The following is a 21,983-nucleotide window of genomic DNA, read 5'->3' as shown; positions in this document are numbered from 1 at the left end:
AAAAAAAAAAAAAAAAAAAAAAAAAGAATCCGCCTGCCAATGCAGGGGAAACAGGTTCGATCCCTGGTCCGGGAAGATCCCAGATGCCGTGGAGCAACTAAGCCCGTGCGCCACAACTACTGAGCCTGCACTCTAGAGCCCGTGAGCCACAACAACTGAAGTCCATGCGCCTAGAGCCCGTGCTCCGCAACATGAGAAGCCACCACAATGAGAAGCCCGCGCACCGCAACAAAGAGTAGTCCCCACTCGCCGCAACTAGAGAAAGCCTGCGAGCAGCAATGAAGACCCAACGCAGCCATAAATAAATAAATAATTTTTTAAAAAAATCTTAGAGTTTCCCTGGTGGCGCAGTGGTTGAGAGTCTGCCTGCCGATGCAGGGGACATGGGTTCGTGCCCTGGTCCGGGAAGATCCCACATGCCGCAGAGCAGATAGGCCTGTGAGCCATGGCCGCTGAGCCTGCACTCCGCAACGGGAGAGGTAACAGCAGTGAGAGGCCCGCGTACCGCAAAAAAAAAAAAAAAAAAAATCTTAAAAAAAGGATTTTTGGACTAAAAAGAGAACTGCCATATGACCCAGCAATCCCACTACTGGGCATATACCCTGAGAAAACCATGATTCATGTACCACAATGTTCATTGCAGCACTATTTACAATAGCCAGGACATGGAAGCAACGTTAAGTGTCCATCGACAGATGAATGGATAAAGAAGATGTGGCACATGTATTCCTCAAAGTTGTCAAGTATTTTGTCGAAAATAAGGAAAATTTTGAGAAACTGTAACAGTCAAGAGGTCCCTAAGGAGATGGGACAACTAAATGTAATCTGTTATTTTGGACAGGATCCTGGATCAGAAAAAGGGCATGAGGTGAAAACAAAGGAAATCTGAAGAAACTATAAACTTCAGTTAATAATAATACATTAATAATGTTTCATTAATTGTAATAAATGTGCTATACAATGTTAGATGTTAATAGGTGAAACTTTGTATGGAAATTCTCTGTACCATCTTCACAATTTTTTAATAAATAAAAAATGCTCTAAAAATACTTTTTAAAAAAGAGATGGCAGAATGTATTTAACAATATGAAACAAATGCATTTATTTTTCTTTTGCCTTTTGTTTAAAGTATTTTTAAGGTCTTTGAAAACACATACATTGCTTCCATAACTAACTTCAATCATAAATATAAATTCCTATATAAAATACTGATGATAATAAACAACAACAATCATCTTTACTATTTATTGACTCTTTACTACATTCCTAGAACTTTACCAGGTCTTTATTTAAGTTTTAACACCAATCATCTTATATAAGATGTCCAGCACTAAATAAAAAACTTCTAGGCATAAGAAAAGACAGAATTAAATCCCTGATAATCAGAAAAACAAATAAATAAATGAAGCAGACCCACAGGTGATCCAGAAAGTAAAGTTAGCAGATGAAAACTTTAAATTAATTTTAATAAAAATTCAGTCTAAAAAGACACACAAAATAGATGAAATAAAAATATAATTAGAATATTATAATCTGTTAAAAAAGAACCAAACTGACATTCCATAACTGAATAAAACATTTTAAAATAGATCTAAATGCATGGTTTTAACAGCATTCATGGTGGTTTAACAATATTTCTCTTATTCTCAGATCTGTCTCTCTACTCCATTTCTGTGCTTATCACCTTATTTCAGGCCCTCAAACCTCTGTCTGGGAAAAGGAAATCATTGTGCACTGTTGGTGGGAATGTTAATTGGTGTAGCCACTGTGCAAAACAGTATGGAGGTTCCTCAAAAAACCAAAAAACAGAACTACCATGTGGTTCAGCCATTCCACTCCTGGGCATATATCTGAAGAAAACGAAAACACTAATTCGAAGGGTTACACGCACCCCATGTTCATAGCAGCATTATTTACAAAAGCCGGGATGTGGAGGCAACCCGGATGTCCATTGACGGATGAATGGATAAAGAAGATATAGTATACAATGGAGTATTGGTCTTCTTAGAAACCAACAGTCACAACTGACACATATAAATGTTTCTTCAGTACACTTGGAACCCGAATGACGTTTTTGCCAACCCAATATGTTCAACTGATTTTTGAGAGGGTTCCAAGACAATTCAATAGGTAAAGAACATTCTCTTCAACAAGTGATACTGTAATAACCAAATTCCACATGCAGAAGAATTAAGTTGAATCTCTACCTTACACCATACATAAAAGTTAACTAAAAATGGATGATAGATCTAAATTTTAGAGCTAAATTTATAAAACTCTTAGAAGACAACATAGGAGCAAATCTTCATGACCTTGGATTAGGCAATGGTTTTTAGATATGACAACAATGCACAAGCAACAGCAAAAATACAGATAAATTGGATTTCATCAAAATTAAAAGGACGCCATCAGAAAAGTTAAAAGAAAACCAGAACAGGAGAAAACCACACATAGTAAGAAATTTGCATCTTGAATATGTGAAGAATATCTACAACTCACTAATAACAAATAGCCAATTAAAACGAGCAAAGTATTAGTATAAACATTTCTCCAGAAACATACAAATGGCCACAAGCATAAGAAATGATGCTCAACATCATCTATCAGAGAAATGCTAGTCAAAATGACAATGAAATATCACTTCTAATCTGCTTAGTGGGCTATAGTTAAAAAGACATACAATGAAAAGTGTTGGCAAGGATGTGAAGAAATTGGAACTTTCATAAGCTACTGGTGGGACTGGAAAATGATGTAGCTGCTTTAAAAAATAGTTTGGCAGTCCCTCATAAGTTTTAAAACTAAAGTTACCATGAGATTCAGCAATTTCACTCTTCAGTGTACACCCAAAAAAATTCACAACATATATCTATGCAAAACTTTGTACACTAATGTCCATAGCAGTATTATTCCTAATGGCTAAAATGAAAACAACCCAACTGGCCATCAACTGATGAAAGGCTAAAAAAAAAATGCTGTATATCCATATAATCGACGTTATTTGGCAATAAAAAGTAATGAAGCAATGATAAATGCTATGACATGGCTGAACCTTGAAAATATTATGCTAAGTGAAAGAAGCCATTCACAAAAGACTACATATTATATGATTCCATTTATAGAAAATATGTAGAATAAGCAAAACTAAAGAGACAAAGCAGATTGATAACTGCCTATGACTGGGGGTCTGAAAAGAAATGGAAAACAGCTGCTAATGGGTATACAGTTTCATTTTGGGATGATAAAAATATGCTCAATTTGATTGTGGTAACGATTGTAACTCTGGAAATTTATTCACCATCACTGAACTGTGCACTTTACATTGGCAAATTGTATGGGATATGAATTATATCTCAGTAAAGCTGTTATTTTAAAAAGTACACTTACAGGACTGGGAATTATATAGGCAATGTGTAAGGCAATAAAAAAATCATTCTTGTAGAAAATAAAATTTTTTAATAAAGGGATATTTGAATAAGACTGCTAAATTAGATGCAAAACTGGACAATATCCTAGAAGGCAATAAAACATCACTTTCAGAGTTATATTTTCTACTGAATGGAAATAATTTGCATCTCTACTGTACACAAATCTGAAAGTAAAGATGTAAACTTGCAGTCTAAAATTTTAATTAATGTTACAAATTAATAGTTCTTTTTCCTAAAAATTAAATAATACTTAGATGTCACCTTGTATTTACTAACAAAATGCTTTAGTATGATAATGGTAAACAAATCCAGACTTATCTCATTGGTCGTTGGTCTGGTTTTGGATAATTTTGCCTGATAGTGGTAAACATTAAACAAACTGTTCATAATGAACAGTTACAAACTTAAAATTAATTGGTCTACTTGTAAGCAAACTTCTTTAGTTCCTACTTAAACCCATTGATCCACTAACTCAGCACCTGCAATTAAGCAAGCAGTTAATCACTGCCGAGAAAATCTCAAAGTCATTGTCATTATTCTTTCCTCATCTTACTTGAAACATCAGGAACATCTGACATGACTGATTAACAAATATTTACTGACTCACTGACTAAAAAATCCTATTGCATAATTAGAAGTTTTTATAATAAAAAGAGTATCATAGCAAAAAATGTCAATTGCAGATAACTTGTAAGGATACTTGAGGAAAAAAAATGCAGAAAGAATATAATCTACTTAAACACCTAAGGATCTTTCCACAAGAATACTGATTGTTTTATGAGCCCCAAATTAGTTTCAAGACTGCACATAAAATAATGACAGAAGAAGAGAAAGAGATACATATTTTTTTAAATGCAACAAATAAAACATTTAAAATTACACTTATGGCTCACGATATGCTACCGCTGTCAAACTTACTAGGGCCTGATCTATCACAGCCTATCATTGACAATAAAACTGTCTAGTAATTCTTCAGCACTCTCATAACTCCAAGTGTAACCCTTACATCAAAATAAAATTATAGGAGGCTATAAAATTTTTTAAATTAATAAGAATTACTGAATGTTTCTTAAATTAAAAAATCACCATGACAATTTTTTAAGGCAAATTTACATTCCCTGATATCAAAATGATTTGCTATCGGAGTAAGAAGTCATTTCAGGCTAAGGTTTAGAATCAGTTTTAAAATTGGTGGCATTCAAAATGACTCTGGAGGTGACAGACCTAAGAGTTGAGAGGGAATGCCATACAGTCATTGTAGATTGAAATGAGTAAATAATCAGAAAAGTTCAAAATATGTCTTGGCATAATGACTTGGCAGTTTGGCTAGAGTAGTTCATTCATTCACTTAGGAAATGATGATTAGGAGATATATTTGGAAAATGTGTTTGGACCAAATTATGGAGAATCTTCACTGTCAACTTAAGGGTTTAGTATTTAATTGAAGTTTTTTAATAGAAGGGTGTCAGTACTAAGGGACTAACTAGGAAGACTACTATATAGATGATGTGGAAATTCTCAGAAAGGGAGTGGAAATACAGGGAATTTGAAGAAGAAACAATTTAAACCTAAAAAACAGAAAGCATTGGCATATATCACAGAATATAGAAACATGGTTTTGAAAATGGGCTAAGCCAACATTAAGCAACTATTCAGAAGTCACCTTTGCAATCGACCTTTTACAAATAATTTTGAAGAAACAGTAGATAACTCCATGTATAGAGATCTGGGTACCCAGAGTCAAAGACATTCAGAAACCTATTAGAAAGGGAACAATTCCTCAACTCTTCCCATCAAGAACGTCAAGATCAATATCAATTATTTCTCTCATAGTAAGTGGGAAGATTTCTTGAGCCCTCCTTCTAAACTAGAGTTTTGACTCCTATTCTGTGAGCTCTTAAACCTTTCTAAAAGTAAAGGCTATAAAATTTAAATTTAGAAGAGTACTTTAAAGACAACCCAGCAGTCTCCTTCTAGAAAATACACAACCACTTCAACTGGCTTCTTCATGTTATTCAGTCACAAGTATTTTAGTCTTCTACTGTGTGAAAGAAAAAATGTACAGGGCTATGTTGGGAGGGATAGAAAATAAATATCTGATCTTTTGTGCACAGATTTGTTTTATATATAAAGGATGATGACTTTTACCCTTCTTTAAACAAAAATCTAAAAGACAAAAATGATGTTTGTTATGTTTGCTGTTTTTATCTCAACACAAAAGAACAGGTGTTGACTGTTATCCGGTCCATTAACTTACCCAGTGTCTTGTCAGTGCTGAATTTTCTATTACTCATTGGGATTTTTAAAGCATATTCTACGGTACAACTTGCGCCATTTATGTGAGTTAATTTTAAGATAACTTCAACTTTTATTCTTTGTTTTTCATTCAAAGTTATAGCTTGAAACTTCATTAGTGTCATCCCTCTACAATTTAATGATTTTTAGTCATTATCAAGAAACACGAAAAACTCAGAAGCCAGCTATTCTCTCATATGGTATAACTATTTTAACAAATAGTTCTATCATATTCAGGCCTTCATGTCACTAAAGCATTATCAATACAGCTGGTGGATTTATTTTAAAGTGTTCTTCCTTCTTCCAATGAGTGTTTTCACAGATGGAAGCACCCTTCCAAGATAAACTCCAATCTGTTGCATTTAAAAAATACTTGGGCTAAACTTCAATAAGTTTGCATGTGTGAGAAGGGTGAATTAACATTACTTGTATTTCTGGATTGAGCTATATAATGGTAAGTGTCATGATGTACATTAGTTGAACAGAAAATATCTCTAGTAGCACATACAAAAGTATAGGCAAAAGGACATCTCTCTGGCACTCACCATCCCTGAATAAACAATCTATGTATCTTCACATATTTGGCAAAGGAGAGGCAGGGATATATCACGAACAGAATACACAAAAATTCCCACCCTCACAGTACTCACATTCTTGTAGAGACAAATGGAGATGGAAGAATAGATTTGGATGCTTTTATTCTGAAAATCCTCCCTTCATACCACATACACTAAATTTTACAAAATTTTTACATGAGTAGACTTTAGAACTATGAATTTATTTTAGTCTCACTTAATGAGTAAGGAAATTTAAAAAAATCATTCTTGTAGAAAATAAAGTTTTTATCTGACCTTAAGACGCTAAACTAGAAAACACACATTCAAGCGCACACACACACACACACACACACACACACACACACACACGGGCTTCTGAGCCATATGCTCCTGGATTTGAATCATGCTTATACCATATGATTGGAGGAAAATGTAATATCTCTCAGCCTCAGTTTCATCGCCTAAGAAATACAGATCAAAATTCCTTCTTAATTAGTCATATTTATGTTAAATATTGTTTAAATACTTGACACAGATAAGATGCCTAGTACATTATGGAGCATAGGGCAGATTTAATGAATTTAAGTCCCCATCCCTTCCCCTAGGCTTTTTCTCCCTAAAAAGGTTTTCTTAACATGTTAATTCTAAGAGTTTAAGATTTTAACACTTATTAAAGAAAACTCACGTTAGGAAGTAGAAGACAGCAAAAAAGAGCAAAAAGTACAGAAAGAAAAACTATCATCAATCTACTAGGTCATAAAAAGGAAATGGCATGGAGGCATGTAAGTAGAGGCATAATAATTTATATACATTATAGAAATATAAAAATGTCACTTCTACTTCTCCAATTTTCTGCACCCTATCCACCTTTCTCTATTAAATTGACCTGAGAACATATAATATTACCCAAGTTAGTTAAGATAACTTAGTGTGTATGTGTACATGTACTCAATTCACTAATCATCAAGTATTTACGAGCATCTACTCTGTGAGAGGCTTTCTGGTAAGCACTAGATACGCATGAAGAATCAGTATTTTTCCTCTAGATTGTTCTGGTTAAATGGAATACAATGATTATCTATACCAATATCCATCCTTTTCATACCATATATCATTGTTCAAATAACATTTCCTTTAAAAAGCTTTATCAATTTTTCACCATTTTCCAACCAGAAGCATAAAGCAGGTATGTCCTTTCTTTGCACTACACCTCTTCAACCACTGTATTTGTTAATATATATTTACGATAGTTGTAAATTTTTCTGATGTGTCTTTCATTAATTTTTTTAAATTTCAGAAACCATGTCTAATCTATAATCTTTGCCTCTAAGCAAGCAGTAGACTATCAGAAACTCAATTAGCATTTATCTTTTAATATCAAAAATAAACATTTAGGTAAAATTCAAAAAGTGTAAAGTACTTCACAGTTTTGAATAATCATTTTAAAGTAAATAATGTGAATATCTGTTGTGAAAACTACCAAGCCCACTTTATCCAGAGAAAATAATAAAATGTGCAATAGATTTTGTAAGAAATTTACAAAGGTATAATTTTTTTCATTCTTAGGAGATATTAAGAAGCACAGAAATAAACAATAGAACAAAGATTATTTCATTTAGTGTATGCTAGAGTTTTCATATAGTAATTTACCATAATTCATGATATAATTTCTTCAAGGAGATAGAATGCCTTTCTACATCTAAACTGCAATGCAAATATAGAAACACATATGTTAGAGTCATGATCATAATGTTAGAATGATCATTAAAGCAAAGAAAAAAATGTAAAAGTAGAAATCTAAAAGTATCATTTATAAATATTACATAACTTGAAAGCAAACAGAAATATTTTAATTTGAGAAATTACTGAAGGTGAAGTAAAGTTAACATTGACAGAATCCCCTATTTATAAACTACATAAAAATGCTAAAAGATTTTTCTCTAATTTTATATTATAAATTTTATTTTTACTGAGATTATTTTTCCTTACAACCCAACTAAACTGTACATCTTTTTTAAAGTAACCAGAAATATGGCTTAAATATGATTCTTTATACTTAAAAATAGACACACATTCTATACTAAAAGGGCATTTGGTGTCTAAAAGTTTGAACTAGAAATTTAGTATCTGGATGTATTGCTGCACTTCAAATGTCCCTCTCTTCTGAAAGACTTTACACTAAAAACAAAGCTTTATCACATGCGCTGCCTACTCAGCAAATAATTGAGAACTGTGTCATCTTGGATATAATTTAAATATACTGGTTACTAATATTTGGCTACAAAAAGAAAAACTGTGGAGGTTTTGTTGTTGTTTCTTTGTTCTTTAAAAATCTTTTGTTATTGAAAAGGGAAAAAAAGTACAAGTCAATCAAGTTTTTGGCCAAGTTTTAAAAATAAATTTATATTTTCAATAACATATATAATAGCTAAATAAAATAAAATAAACCTGAAGGTAAAAAAGAGCTCAAATAATCTCACTCCAAATCATCTTATCCCAAACAAGATTTAAAACAACAAACTCAGTGACCGCTGTTGAACATCATATATACGATAATAACTTGACAGAATTTTACTACTTATGATATTAGAACTAGACTATAATTTAACACTCCTATTTTCTTCTATTCAAGCAAAATAAAGTCAGACTATTTTATGAAGGTTTGCTCTTCACTGACAGAAATGAGAGATTTCTTAACTGAGAGGGTGTTTTGGTGTCTACCATAGTGTGTTATTATATATGGCTCATAAAACCAGCTGTCAGTTACAATCTGTACAGTGGGTACAAATAGATTTATCAGAAAAGTCTCCTTTCCAAGTGCATTAATTTAAACCCAAACTACTTTCAAAATTATAATTAGCTTTGATTATAATAATTTACTTAAAAATCTTCAATTTATCAAAGTAGTTGTCTAAAAATGAAACCCAAATTTCTTTAATGACGTCTACTGTGTTATACATTTTGCCCACTCTTCAATATATTAATACTACTTATAAAACTCTGTCAGGATAGCAAATGTGTTACTTATTTAGCTCTTTATATTTTAATAATGACTTATAAATATACATACTTCATTCATATAAATAGTGTAGCGTGATGCAAACAAAAGCACGCTCGACAAGAAAAAGCACACTCAGGAAAATCCAGTTACATTATCAAGTAGTTCTGTGATCTGGGACAAATCATTTAACCTTGCTGGATTTAAAATTTCTTCTCCATATAATGGGATGGTTAGTTAGATTAAAATTCCATTTGTCTAGATTCTGTTACACTGAATTTTACTTATTAATAATGACAAATATTCTAAGTAGTATCTCACGTGTTTATATTTTTCTTTGTCTTGATTATACTAAAGAAAAAAGCCGTAATTCCAGTTTAATTTACATATACATATATAATTATAAATCATTGTTCTGTTTAAAAATAATTAATTTTTAAAATATATTTACAATAGCATATGTTTAAATGTTTCCAAACATACACACAAACACAAACAGTGTGGCTTACCTGGCTCATATAAAATTGGTTTCATATGTACAATGAATATCTTTTCTCATTTAGTTATATTACTTTTAGATTTTATATTGCTTATATTTTGTAATGGATTGACTAATAATGCTTTGTGTTATAGGTTTTCAGAACTAAATGTTAATCTTTTGAAGCGAATACGAAGAAAGTAGTTAATGTTACATGTGTTGGCTGTGATTAAAAGTAAAAATGTAACCTTTTAAAGGCCCAAAGACATATATTATAAAACAGAAACAGGACAGACTTTGCATAAGCATTAATGATTCAATAGACAATTTAACATCCATCTATCTTTTCCAGTACAATGCATTAGAAAAGAGGGGACATTTTGACAATAATATTATAGTCCTTTGTCTTTAGCACTAGTAAATTTAGCATTCTACCATTTGCTAGACTCAAAACTGAGAGGCTACATATTAAAGGCTGAATTCCAGAAAATTTAATGTTATACCAACTGATACATGAATGAGGTAAGATAAGCACACATTTGCATTAATAAATTTAAATTAATATGTTATTAGAGTCCAAACACAGTGTTCAATAATTATTTTGTAGAGCATCTTTCCATTTCGTAAAACTAATTTTACATGTTGAGAAAAAGGATATTCTGAAAATAAATATACTATCAGGGGAATAAATATAGAATTAAGTATATGATAGATGTGGCATTTCAGAATAGTGGGAAATGTATTATTCAACAGATTTGTTGAATAATATTAGTTATTAGTTATTTAGAATATTAGTTATTTAGAAAAAAAAAGGCTGAATCTTTCTCTCATCCTTTATACCAAAATAAAAACTTAGAATAAGGCCTGCACATGTTACTCTGTAACCCCTTAGCTTTATTTTATTTTACTATTGAATTTTAATTTATTATTTTTATTAAAAATATACATGCTGGGACTTCTCTGGTGGTACAGCGGTAAAGAATCTGCCTTCCAATGCAGGGGATGTGGGTTCCATCCCTGGTCAGGGAACTAAGATCCCACATGCTGCAGGGCAACTAAGCCCACATGCCACAAACTACAGAGTCCACGCACTCTGGAGCCCGCGCCACAACTACAGAGAGAAAACCCATATGCCACAACTAGAGAGAAGCCCATGCGCCGCAATGAAAGATCCTGCATGCTGCAACTAAGACCCAAAACAGCCAAAAAAATAAATAAAATAAATAAATAAAATAAATATTTTTAAAAATATACATGCTCATTGTAGAAGTAAAATAATATGGACATTTATAAGAAAAAATGTTAATAACCTCTTTACCCTGCCCTCAACCTCAATCAACCGAGAAATCTAAAGTTTACGTTATTTCCTTCTATGCCACTTTTAGCTTATATATAAATTAGAATTTTTTTCTAAAGATAGTGTTATGCTATTCATATTAATATGCAACTTACTTTTTTCATTTAATAGGGATATTTCTCTAGATCAACAAATATAATAATAATGCATAGCCTCATAACAATCCATAATATAAATATAACCTAATAGATTTATCAATTTTCCTAATGATGGATGGCACTACAGTTGTCTCAAGTTTTTGCCACCTCAAACAATGCTATGATTGGTATAATAAATACTATTGTACATATGCCATTAAATGGTCGTACTTTTATTTCTCTAGGAAGAAAAGATAGAAAAGCATTGCTAGTACAACAGTATATATATTTGAAATTTTCAAATACATTACTACTGTATGAGACTTCTTGCTTCCTTTCTGCTAAATAGCATAGGAGGTTATTTAACTTTTTAACTTTAAAAATATGATGAGAGAAAACTGGTGTCCCACCCTTTGATTTACATATTTCTGGCTAATATGGAAGTAGGACATCTCTAATATGGCCATTAATCATTTGCATGACCTTTTCTTTAATGTTTATAACTTTTGCCCATGCATACACAGGGTCAGGTTATTTTTTCTCATTTAAATTTTTAGGAACTCTGATTTAACAGAGAAGTTACCACTTAGCCTAAACATGCAGAGCAAAAAAAATGTTCACTTGGTTTCAAGTTTAGTTAGATTCTATTTTAAAATACATTTTAAAATGTGTGTAGTAAAATTTTCTCTCACATATTTCACAGCTTCAAAATTATTCTTAAATCTTTTTCTTTTCATATTTAAAAATTTAGTCCACCTAAAATTTATCTTAGATGGCCTGATGAAGGGTTCTAAAAGTAAAGTAAAAATTATATCAGAACCACTTTTCAAGGAACTCATCATTTTCCACTGAATTAAAATGTCCTCTTCATTATATATTATGTTCTCTTACTTACTTGGTTCTATTTACAGACTTTCATCAGTTCCAGAAATGTGCATTCCTATACCAACTCTATATTATCCTGACTATAGTAGCTTTATAGTGAGTATCAATATCTGATGGCAAATCTTTTCATCTTATTTTCAACAGTTTCTTCCATATGTCTTCTCAATTACTATTCCAGTATTTACTAATAAAAATGTGGGTTTCAATCATTCTAGACTACCCACTAGATCTTAAATATTTATAACACTTTTCCACAGGTATTGAGAAATAGTTATCTACTATGACTCTTCTAATTTAAAAAGTTAAAATTATAGGTAAAATATGTTTTAAAAAGTCACTGTGAATGCATCCATGAGCTTTCATGTCCAGGGACTGAAAATGAGCAACCAGAGTTAAAAAATAATAATAAAAAAATAAAATTAAAAAATATATTAAACATACAGGGAAACAAAACACTATGAGTGGAGCAGTAGACATCACAGACAATATAATCAGGCTCACAAATACTTTAGATAGTGGAATTCTCAGAGTACAAAAAAAAGTAATTTTATCTGTTTTAAAAAATTAAAGATAGGCTTGAAAAATAAATAAAAAGCTACCAGATATTTTTTTAATGTAAAAAAAAAAGGACTCCTAGAAATGAAAGATAAAATTGTAACTCAAAACTCAGTGGACCATTTTAACAACATGTTTGAAATTGGTGAAGAAAGTATTAGTAAACCTGAAAGTAGAACTGAAGAAAATGATCTAAGATGTAACCCCCAAAAAACAGAGATGAAAGTTTAAAAAATAAATTGAGTCACTGAGAATAAAGTAAGAATGTTTAACGTATATCTAATGAGAGCTCCATAAAGCGAGGAGAAAGACAATGAGAAATTCCCCCAAATGATGAAAGACATCAATCCACAGATTCAAGAATCACAAGGAAAACCAAGCAAAATAAATAAAATGAAATCCAGACTTAGATAAATCACTGTAATACTGTTGAACACTAAAGATAAAATGATCTTTAAATCAACTCCCCTCCAAAGACATTATGACTGTCACATGAGCAATAACTAGGCTGCTGGTGATTTTCCAATAGCACCAATGCAAGACCAAAGACACTAAAATGATATTGTCTGAGAGGTGAAAAAAAATAATAACTGCCAACCCAGAATTTTATACATAGTCAAAGTATTTTTCAAGAGTTAAGAAATGTATAAACAGTTTCAGAAACAAAAAGAGTTGGTCAACACCATACCCTTACTGAATAAAGATTTAAAGTATTTATTCTAAGCGAAAGTAAACTGATTTCCCATGGAAATCTCAACATGGAAAAAAAAACTGAAGAAAATTGGCAAAAATTTGAATAAAGCTAATCCAATAGTGGCTAATCAAGCATTAACAATACTACTGATCAAGTTTTGAAAGGATAGAATTATTACATTATGAGATAGGGAGGGGCTAATTAGAATTACAGTACCTTAGTCTATGCCACAAGACCCACTCAGATTAGGTCCCCAAATGGCACAGACACATAATATTTAGCTTGTTGTAAAATTTAGAATACAACCAGTCCTAGAAAAAAAACATATCTTTCACATTACTCATAAATTGGCAACTCAGCTGTAAGGGAAACTGACAGACAAGTTCAGAACTACTTATTTAAACCAAATGGCAGATTTAACTCTGAAGGATAATGGCTTGTTAGTCCTCTTGGAGCATCACATAGACTTTTTAAAAGCTGCGTTCCCGGGCTTCCCTGGTGGTGCAGTGGTTGAGAGTCTGCCTGCCGACACAGGGGACACGGGTTCGTGCCCCGGTCCAGGAGGATCCCACATGCCGTGGAGCAGCTGGGCCCATGAGCCATGGCCGCTGACCCTGTGTGTCCGGAGCCTGTGCTCCGCAACGGGAGAGGCCACAACAGTGAGAAGCCGCATACCGCAAAAAAAAAAAAAAAAAAAAAAAAAAAAAGCTGTGTTCCCTTGAACATCATCTTATGGCAGGTAGGTAAATTTCTGTCAGTTTTCTTGGGATGGACAGAGGTGCTCACACTATCATCTGGCAATAAAAGTGAGGGAACTAGCCTTGTGTACCAAAGAAAACCTGAAATCTCATCACTACATTTTGTTTTATTTATCCATAATATTCATATTTTTTAAATTACTGAGTAATAAATTATGGACTTCCTAATACATTTTTTTATCTGCTTACTTCTCTTTCATAATAGTGGGAGAAAGTCCAATTGGCTTACATAATAGATTATGTATTGGGACATTAGTTTCTAGGCAATGGGGAGCCACTGAAGCTTTTTGAACAAGGGTGTAATGTAATTAGAGTTACGATTTTAAAAAATTATTCTGAAAATGATCAACATTTTATTTGATAAGGGTATAAACCACTTAGCCATTGAAATTGAAAAGCAAACCCAAAAGGAGGATGGACTAAATCTATTGATTGCACTTCTGCTTTGTAACCTCTGTGCATGTGTGTGCATATGCACACACACACATACATCAAGACAACATATTTAAATAAAAATATTGTTATCAAGAATATTTATCAATAAATTCTGCTGGTTAAATTGTGTTGCTCCTCTGACTTCTTGTTACTTTCAATAGGAATCTATGATAAAGAAGTATTTTATTTTACATTGAGTTATTTAGTCAGTTTTTTTTCTAATATATATTATTAAATTTATTTATCTAGATATAAAAGTCACAAAATCTAAGTACACAGATTCTGTAAAATATGCAAATCTGTGGAAAAAACAAAGCTTTACAACTTAATATAAAATTTTGAAAGAGAAAATAACTATTGTTTGAAATAAAGCATCATGAAACAAAGAAACATTTTTTAAGTCATTTTTCACTAAATTTATAGATTGACCTTATGCATACTGTTTTTTCAAAAGAAAACTATCAAAAAATATAACCTAGTATTCATAGTTTGATTAATCTGAAACGTGTACTTCCGATTGAGAGATACAGTTGCAAACAACAGCCTGCACGAACAAAGGAGAGAAAAACTGACTGAGGAGGTACGATAGAATTGGGCGTACCTTTGGAAACTAGAGCTGTAATCCAGTTTGTAAGAAAGTAAAGAATGGAAGTATTAGCCTAAACTCCACTGAATCACAGAAACCTAACACAATACAACACAAGTGACATCCTTTTCTCAAAAAGGCACAAGGTTCATTGAGTTGGGTGATTCAATTACCCTCTCAACCTGGAAAGAACCCCCCTTCTGATTTGAAGTCCACTGGCAGAGCAATGTGGGACAGCCTACATTGTACACAGCTGGTAAATAGCTAAAAAGCTTCAGGCTTTAAAGTACAAGAATCTCTGACCTTTCATGATTGCTGCAATGATTCTTCAACAAAATACTACTTACAACAGAGTTCCTTAAAAGTCTGCAAAAGATTACATTTTCAATTAAATACCTCCAAATATCTTCTCTTCATACGGAAATGTGTTTAAATAAATACCGAAGTGCAATGCTTCATCAGGTAGTAAAGAATTAATGAAACAACATTTTTCCTAAAATAGAAATGATTCTAATCTTGTTTAGACACTTTATAAACTTTTCAAAGAATATCGTTATGCCCATTTTGTCTTTTTTTAATAAACTTTTGTAGACCTTAAATGAATGCTATACACTAATTAGAATCACAAAATCACTACTGAATTATAGAATATCTAAGGAAAATTTAGCTAGCATGGATCATAATTCTAGTATCTCCTCATGCATGAAGCCAAGAGTACTACTACCTTAGATATAATTTTAGCCAAAACACTTTCTACTTCAAATTTTGGACATTTTGTTTGACTCCTTTTCTCATGAGGTTATTATTAAATAAATGAGATTTCATGCACACATTTCACATAAATTATTCATTCTCACATACAAGACAGAGATCCTGTGATGATAAGTGTTTGGGATACTACAAAGTTAGTATTCCTTTTCAGATTTCATCTTATTTACAAAACAAACATAAATCATTGATGATTTCCTACTATCTACAGAATTAAGTCTCAAATATTGAGCATAGAATTAAAATATTTTCACGACCTAATCCCAACCTAATTGTTTGGTCTCTTTCCCATCACTCTTCTTCATGTAATCTAGGCTTCATTTTAGCTACACTGAATTTATTATATTTCTCCAAATATGCCGTATATACACCCATATTCCTGCTTTTTCATATGCTGAATACTCTTCCTGAACTGCATAGATTGCAGCACTAACCATATTGAATTATGGCTAGGTTTTTGTGTTGCTTTGTTTTTTAATGTATCTGGCTTTGCTCATAGATTACGAATTTCCAAAAGGCAAGGTCATAGCAGGGACCCTTTCTTACCCAGTACCTGTCACTGTGTTTGGTAGATAGTAGGTGTTCAATTAATAACACCAGCTACAAAAAAAGTAATCACTTGTATAGTATTTACCATATTGAATGAATAGAGAAGTTAATAATTCCACATCAACAAAATATTTGTTGAATAATTACCATATTAGAGATTTTCACTTACAAATATTATTTAGTTTATACCATAATCCTGTAAGACAGATGCCATCTTTCTTTCATAAATGAAGGTAAAGAAATAAGTAATTTTCCCTGGGTTCACAAGCGTTCAATCTAAAAATTCAACCTGGACTTCAAATCCTAAAAAAACTGACCACGTAGATTAATACCATGTCCTATACCTAAGTAATAACCTCTAATTCTTTTGAAATCCTAAAGCTACATAAATTTATAATTTTTCTCCTACAATATTTTTTAAATCATTGACATATTGAGAAATGATCTTTACATATTAAAAGGTACCTGGTGGTTGAAGGGGCACTTAACTGGATTTTTGCAGCATTTTAGAACGTAAGTGTTAAACCCTGTGAAAGGAAGGATTCGCTACATCCTTATGGGAAGATTCCTTCAGCTTTTGCTCAGTTAAAAGATAAGATACTTGGATAAGAGCTTGTAATGCTCCTTTCACAAACAAAAGATACTATTAATTAATTAGTCAATCAATAAACCATTCTCTTAGTGAATAAAAATTAGGCTTAGCCTTACACTGATTTAAAAAAAAAAACAAAAACTGAAAGATCAAAATTCCTTTTTTTTCTACTCATGCCCATAAAAGTCTGTTTTCTATTTTTTAATTGTTGGGGGGTTTTTGGTTACAACTCTATCAGTCTCTATGAATTATTCCAAATCTTAAACAAATTCCCTTGATTTGTTTCAATGTGCCAGAGTTAATACCAAAGCACATTTTAAAACAAAGATACTTCACAAATTTGAATGTGTTTTGATAATCAATGACAGTTCCTTTCTATAAGCATTTAGGCAAGCCTAAGCTAGAGTAAATCTATTCAGTGAATGCTTTGTATTAAAAAGTGATTAATTTCAACACGAACTAATTTTTAAGACAATAAACAGTGAATACGCATTTCACAATAATCATATCACAAACTGGGAGAGACTAATTAATAAAATGTGCCACATTTTCACAGGCCTATAGAAATCATATTTTTAATACTTTAACCCAATTTACTAAGACAAGCTTTATGCTTTAATCATGGTCATAATAGATAGAGAACAAGATCAAAGGCTGTTATTAATTTTCATTTGCAGAACTGAATCCAAATTTACCTTGTTTGAGATACTTGTGATGAACGATTTAATATCTAGATTAGTTGGACAGCTCTTCTGACAGGGGGCATCTGCACATTTCAGGCATCTAGGGAATAAAATAACTGAATTAAAGAAACCATAAAGTAAGTGAGATAATATTCTATATATTCTCTACCCCAGAGTTAGTGTCTAGTAAGAACAGATAAAATTGTACTATTTTTAGGTACAAAATTTTTTTAAGCAATAAACAGAGTACTTGTGTTTCACTTTTTGCACACCTCCTAACGTGTATGAAATGGCACCATTGAGGCTAATAACTGCCCTTTCTCTTGGTGTTCCTCCTCGAGTTTAAGAAGATCATACTTATTTAAGATACATCATTCATTCATCCATCCATTTATTAAATCAGTCTTATTTGGATCCCTCACTACACTGATAATGCTTAGAGGATGGAGTCTTTTATGATAAAAAGTTTTGCATGCCTTTTACACCACAATTATACAAACACAAAGGTAAAGTCTTTTTACCACGTGTAAATTCCTTTCTTCCTCCATTCCTCCCTCCCACTTTTCCACCCACCTCTCCTCCCAGACTCCTTCTTCCCCTGCCATCATCCATCCCTCCCTCCCTCCCTCCTCCAATTTTCTGATGTCTTTTAACCTACGCATTATTCACATGGCAATTGGGCTTTGCAGTAGATGCCTCAATGCATAGACCAGATCTACCCCCTTTCAGACTGAAGCATTTATTCCTCCAGCTGCTGTGCCCTCATGTGAAGAGAACAGGCTGAACCAAGGTCATGCCCCCTTTCCAGCTGCAGCCAGTTTCCAATCACAGGTCAGTGAGGGGAGGTAGAGGCCCAGTCTCTTTGCCCCCACTTGGGGAACAGGTCTGCAGGGATCTACTGTAGCCTTTATTGTAGATATGTCTGTCCAATCCTGATTCCTTCACTCTTGTACAGGTGTGGATCTTCTAATAAACTTCCCACATACTAATCTCATATCAGAATCTGCTTTCTGTGGAAATGACCAGAGACATGTTCAAACTTCAGTGTTCCTAAGAACCACCAGGGAAGCTTGATAAATGTCATAATTTCCACAGAGAAGCCCCTCCTGAGTCTGAGTTATTGGCCTGGGAATCTGCATTTTGGAAAACCCCCTTAAGGTGATTCTGATAAACATGGTTGGAGCCACACAGTGAGAATCACAGTTCTATAATTACTACTTTAGGACTGAAACCACTGGTTAGAATGGTCTTTAATTTGTACATTCATATACGTATTTGTATATTCATTTGATAAATATTTAATGAGCCTTGTTACATGGCAGAACCTGGGATATGAGGTTGTCAAAGTGATTAACAAGACCACCATGGTCCTGCTCTCATGGAACTTGCAGTTTGGAGGGAGTTCAGACATATAAAAGACACTTGTAGTAGTCAGTGTGGTCAATGTGAATTTGGGTAAAAACAGCATGCTAAGGGAGCATATAAGAGGAACAGTAGTCCTGGAGGGAGAGAGTCAGGCAAAGCTTATTGGGAACAATAACACTTAAAGGGATGCTTGAAGAATGAGTGGGCATTAGGGAGGCAAAGGAGGGTGGGATTTGGAGTGCAGGGTCACTCAAGAAAATGACAAAGGATAAAAACAGTATGTGCCGAGGCCTGGAGAGAAAAAACATGAGGGTAGGTGAACTAATGGAATCTGGTCTGGCATAAAGTGAAAGTGGGGGTAGTGAAAAATTAAGCTGGTGATCTGAAATTTAACATATACCATTGTCACATGTGTCAGAAGACAAGAATTCTCTGAGAATTTCACTGAGAATGAGTCCCATGTTGCTCAGTGACAAAGGTCACTAGCTGGCTCATTTTCTATCCACTTCCATGTGTAAAGACGTTGGTTCATTTCCTTCAAGAAACCAATACCGGTCTCCTTGTCATTCTTTTGTGAGTCAGAGTGTCCTCTTCATTGTCTGAACCAATTTCTCAGTACCTAATTAATATTTTGTTTTTAAATCTGATCTCTTCTCTCTGGTTTGTGCCCTTAGCCTTCTCTCTAAATTAAATTTTACACAGTGAGTACCGAAGGCTTTTCATAATCAATTGTCCTCTCTGAAATGCAGTCATTAAACCTCTCCCCTATCATTTCTCTAAATGCCATTGTTAGATTCACATTTATAATTTAGTTGAATTCCTATCTTCTTATACTTATGGGCTTGTTTGTTTTTTTTCCCTAAAACACTGTCACTGAGTTTAAAAAGAATTTCTTGGAAGTATGATCAGTAGGACAACAATCCAAAAAGAAAACAAAGCATGGTCTATTTGGTCCTTGATGTTGAAATGAGGTGATACTTATACGTGTTATCTTCACATGGATAAATATGTTGTACATTAATAGTGGTTTAAAAAGATTTCCTATTATGTGGTAAAATAAAGTACCTAAATTAAAAATAGCTATAAAATAATATGCAATCTTAAATGTCTTCTGCTTTGTAAAAAAGTCATTTTGACAATTTTTTAAATACCTACCATTCCATAAGAATAAAGCAACAAAAATACTTGTTATGATAGATAAAGATATAGATAATAGATAGAGGATTCTGGTTATCCCTAATGAAGTCACAAGTTTTCGGCTTTTCTTTTTTCTAACACCCAACTTGAATAATAAGGCAATTAAAAAATAAAGTTATAATGTCAGCAGGTATGAATGAGCCAAATTAATTCAAAGTGTGTTTTTCTGTTCTTCCAGAGAAATCTTATATTCAACATAAACAGATTCACTTAACAGCACTGACAACACAAGGACTTTTAGTTGTGGTTATTAAGCCTCTTTACCAAATAATTCTTTTATTATTGAGCTAGTTCACAAATAACAGCTGTTGGAAATGTCAGATGTTAATGAGGCAGGGCAATGGAAACCTAAATTGTAGCATTCTTTTTTTCTTTGGTGCCATGAATATGCCAGAATGGGCAGACTCTGATAATAATACCATCTTGCAATTCTCTAAGCGCTCTGCAGACTAAAGTGCATCAGGCTGCCATTAATCCCACTTATCACTCTGACAGCTCAGTAATTACACTACTGCTATAGCCAGGTAGTCCTAATAAAATATCAACCACTGCAGTGGAATGCATACTGGGGAGATGTTTTATTAAACTTGGGGGGGGGTTGATCATCAAGTGACATTAGTGTTGACCTATTTTTCTATTTGACAATAAATTATCCTTTGACCATGCCATAATAGATATTACAGAGTGCATTTACTGTATCAAATCAGAAAGGTACTGCATTACAATGATGTAGGCAAATGGTGTAAATAAAATAGCAGAAATGCATGTCAGAATGTATCACCTAAATTGCTTTAAATGATTGATACCATGAAAAATCACAGACACAGTACTTAGGGGAATATGTCAACAATTATTGTAAACCACAGTCCTACATAAATTTTTCATTAGAAGTAACATTTAAATTACACTTGTTTTTATCCTCAGTCATTTAATTCCCCTTTTATGCTTCAAAGTTACTCTTTTATAGTGCACTTTATTTTTAAATTCATTGTAAAAGGCAAAAGTTAATTCAGATAAACATTTATGTAATATTTTAATCCCCAAATAATTACATTTATACTGAGTATGTTAAACTATTTTTAAAGCAATAAAAAGTCTTAGATTTTTTACCAGTGATGAACTTTTCTCATTTTTATATTTAATACAGAGGATAACTACAGATTTCATTAAAAGCAAAATATACAATCTTTAATAATGTTAATCCTTCATGATTAAACATCACCATAAAAAATGTATGAAAACTTTAGTACTGCTACCTAAAAGACAAAAACTATTAAAGATATATTTATCCAGGAACTTTCTCTAGGGAAAGAGAGCTATGATTCCTCTCCCCAAATATCAGTGAGGCTGGACAGTTTTACTCCATAGTATGACACCAAAAAACATTATAGTGAGCAATGAACTAAAGCATTTCATTCTTCACACATCTGAGAACAGATGCCTGCTTCTTTTATTGTTAAGCATACATAGCAGTTGGAATAGTAACATATGCTTGTTGAAGAATTTTCTAATCCATGAGTTTAAATAATAATTAATTTCTTTCTCAGTTTAAAAAAAAATCACACAAATCTGTTTGAAAGACTTAAAAACTCACATGCATTGTCTTTGGGTATTTTGCTAGACTTTGGTTCAATCAAGTCAGCACTGTTTCATCAGGTTATGTATAATCTATGTTAGCTTATATAATCAAACTGGGCAAGTCAGTATTTACATTAAAAAATTTAAATAT

The 21,983-nt window shown here is 32.5% G+C and overlaps 1 protein-coding gene across 1 annotated transcript in view; it reads right to left on the bottom strand.

Annotated features, from left to right (window-relative positions):
• Window positions 1–21,983, bottom strand: part of DPYD (dihydropyrimidine dehydrogenase) — an 840,387-nt gene that overhangs the window by 619,048 nt on the left and 199,356 nt on the right. The window contains exon 4 of the mRNA XM_024119602.3: window positions 17,705–17,792. Within this exon, the coding sequence (XP_023975370.1) occupies window positions 17,705–17,792 (88 nt within the window). The remainder of the gene's footprint in view (window positions 1–17,704; window positions 17,793–21,983) is intronic.

The sequence above is a fragment of the Physeter macrocephalus genome, chromosome 4, assembly GCF_002837175.3.
Source record: "Physeter macrocephalus isolate SW-GA chromosome 4, ASM283717v5, whole genome shotgun sequence".
Classification (NCBI taxonomy): domain Eukaryota; kingdom Metazoa; phylum Chordata; class Mammalia; order Artiodactyla; family Physeteridae; genus Physeter; species Physeter macrocephalus.
The sequence above is the reverse complement of the archived record's forward strand: the minus strand, read 5'-3'. Positions and strand labels throughout refer to the sequence as shown.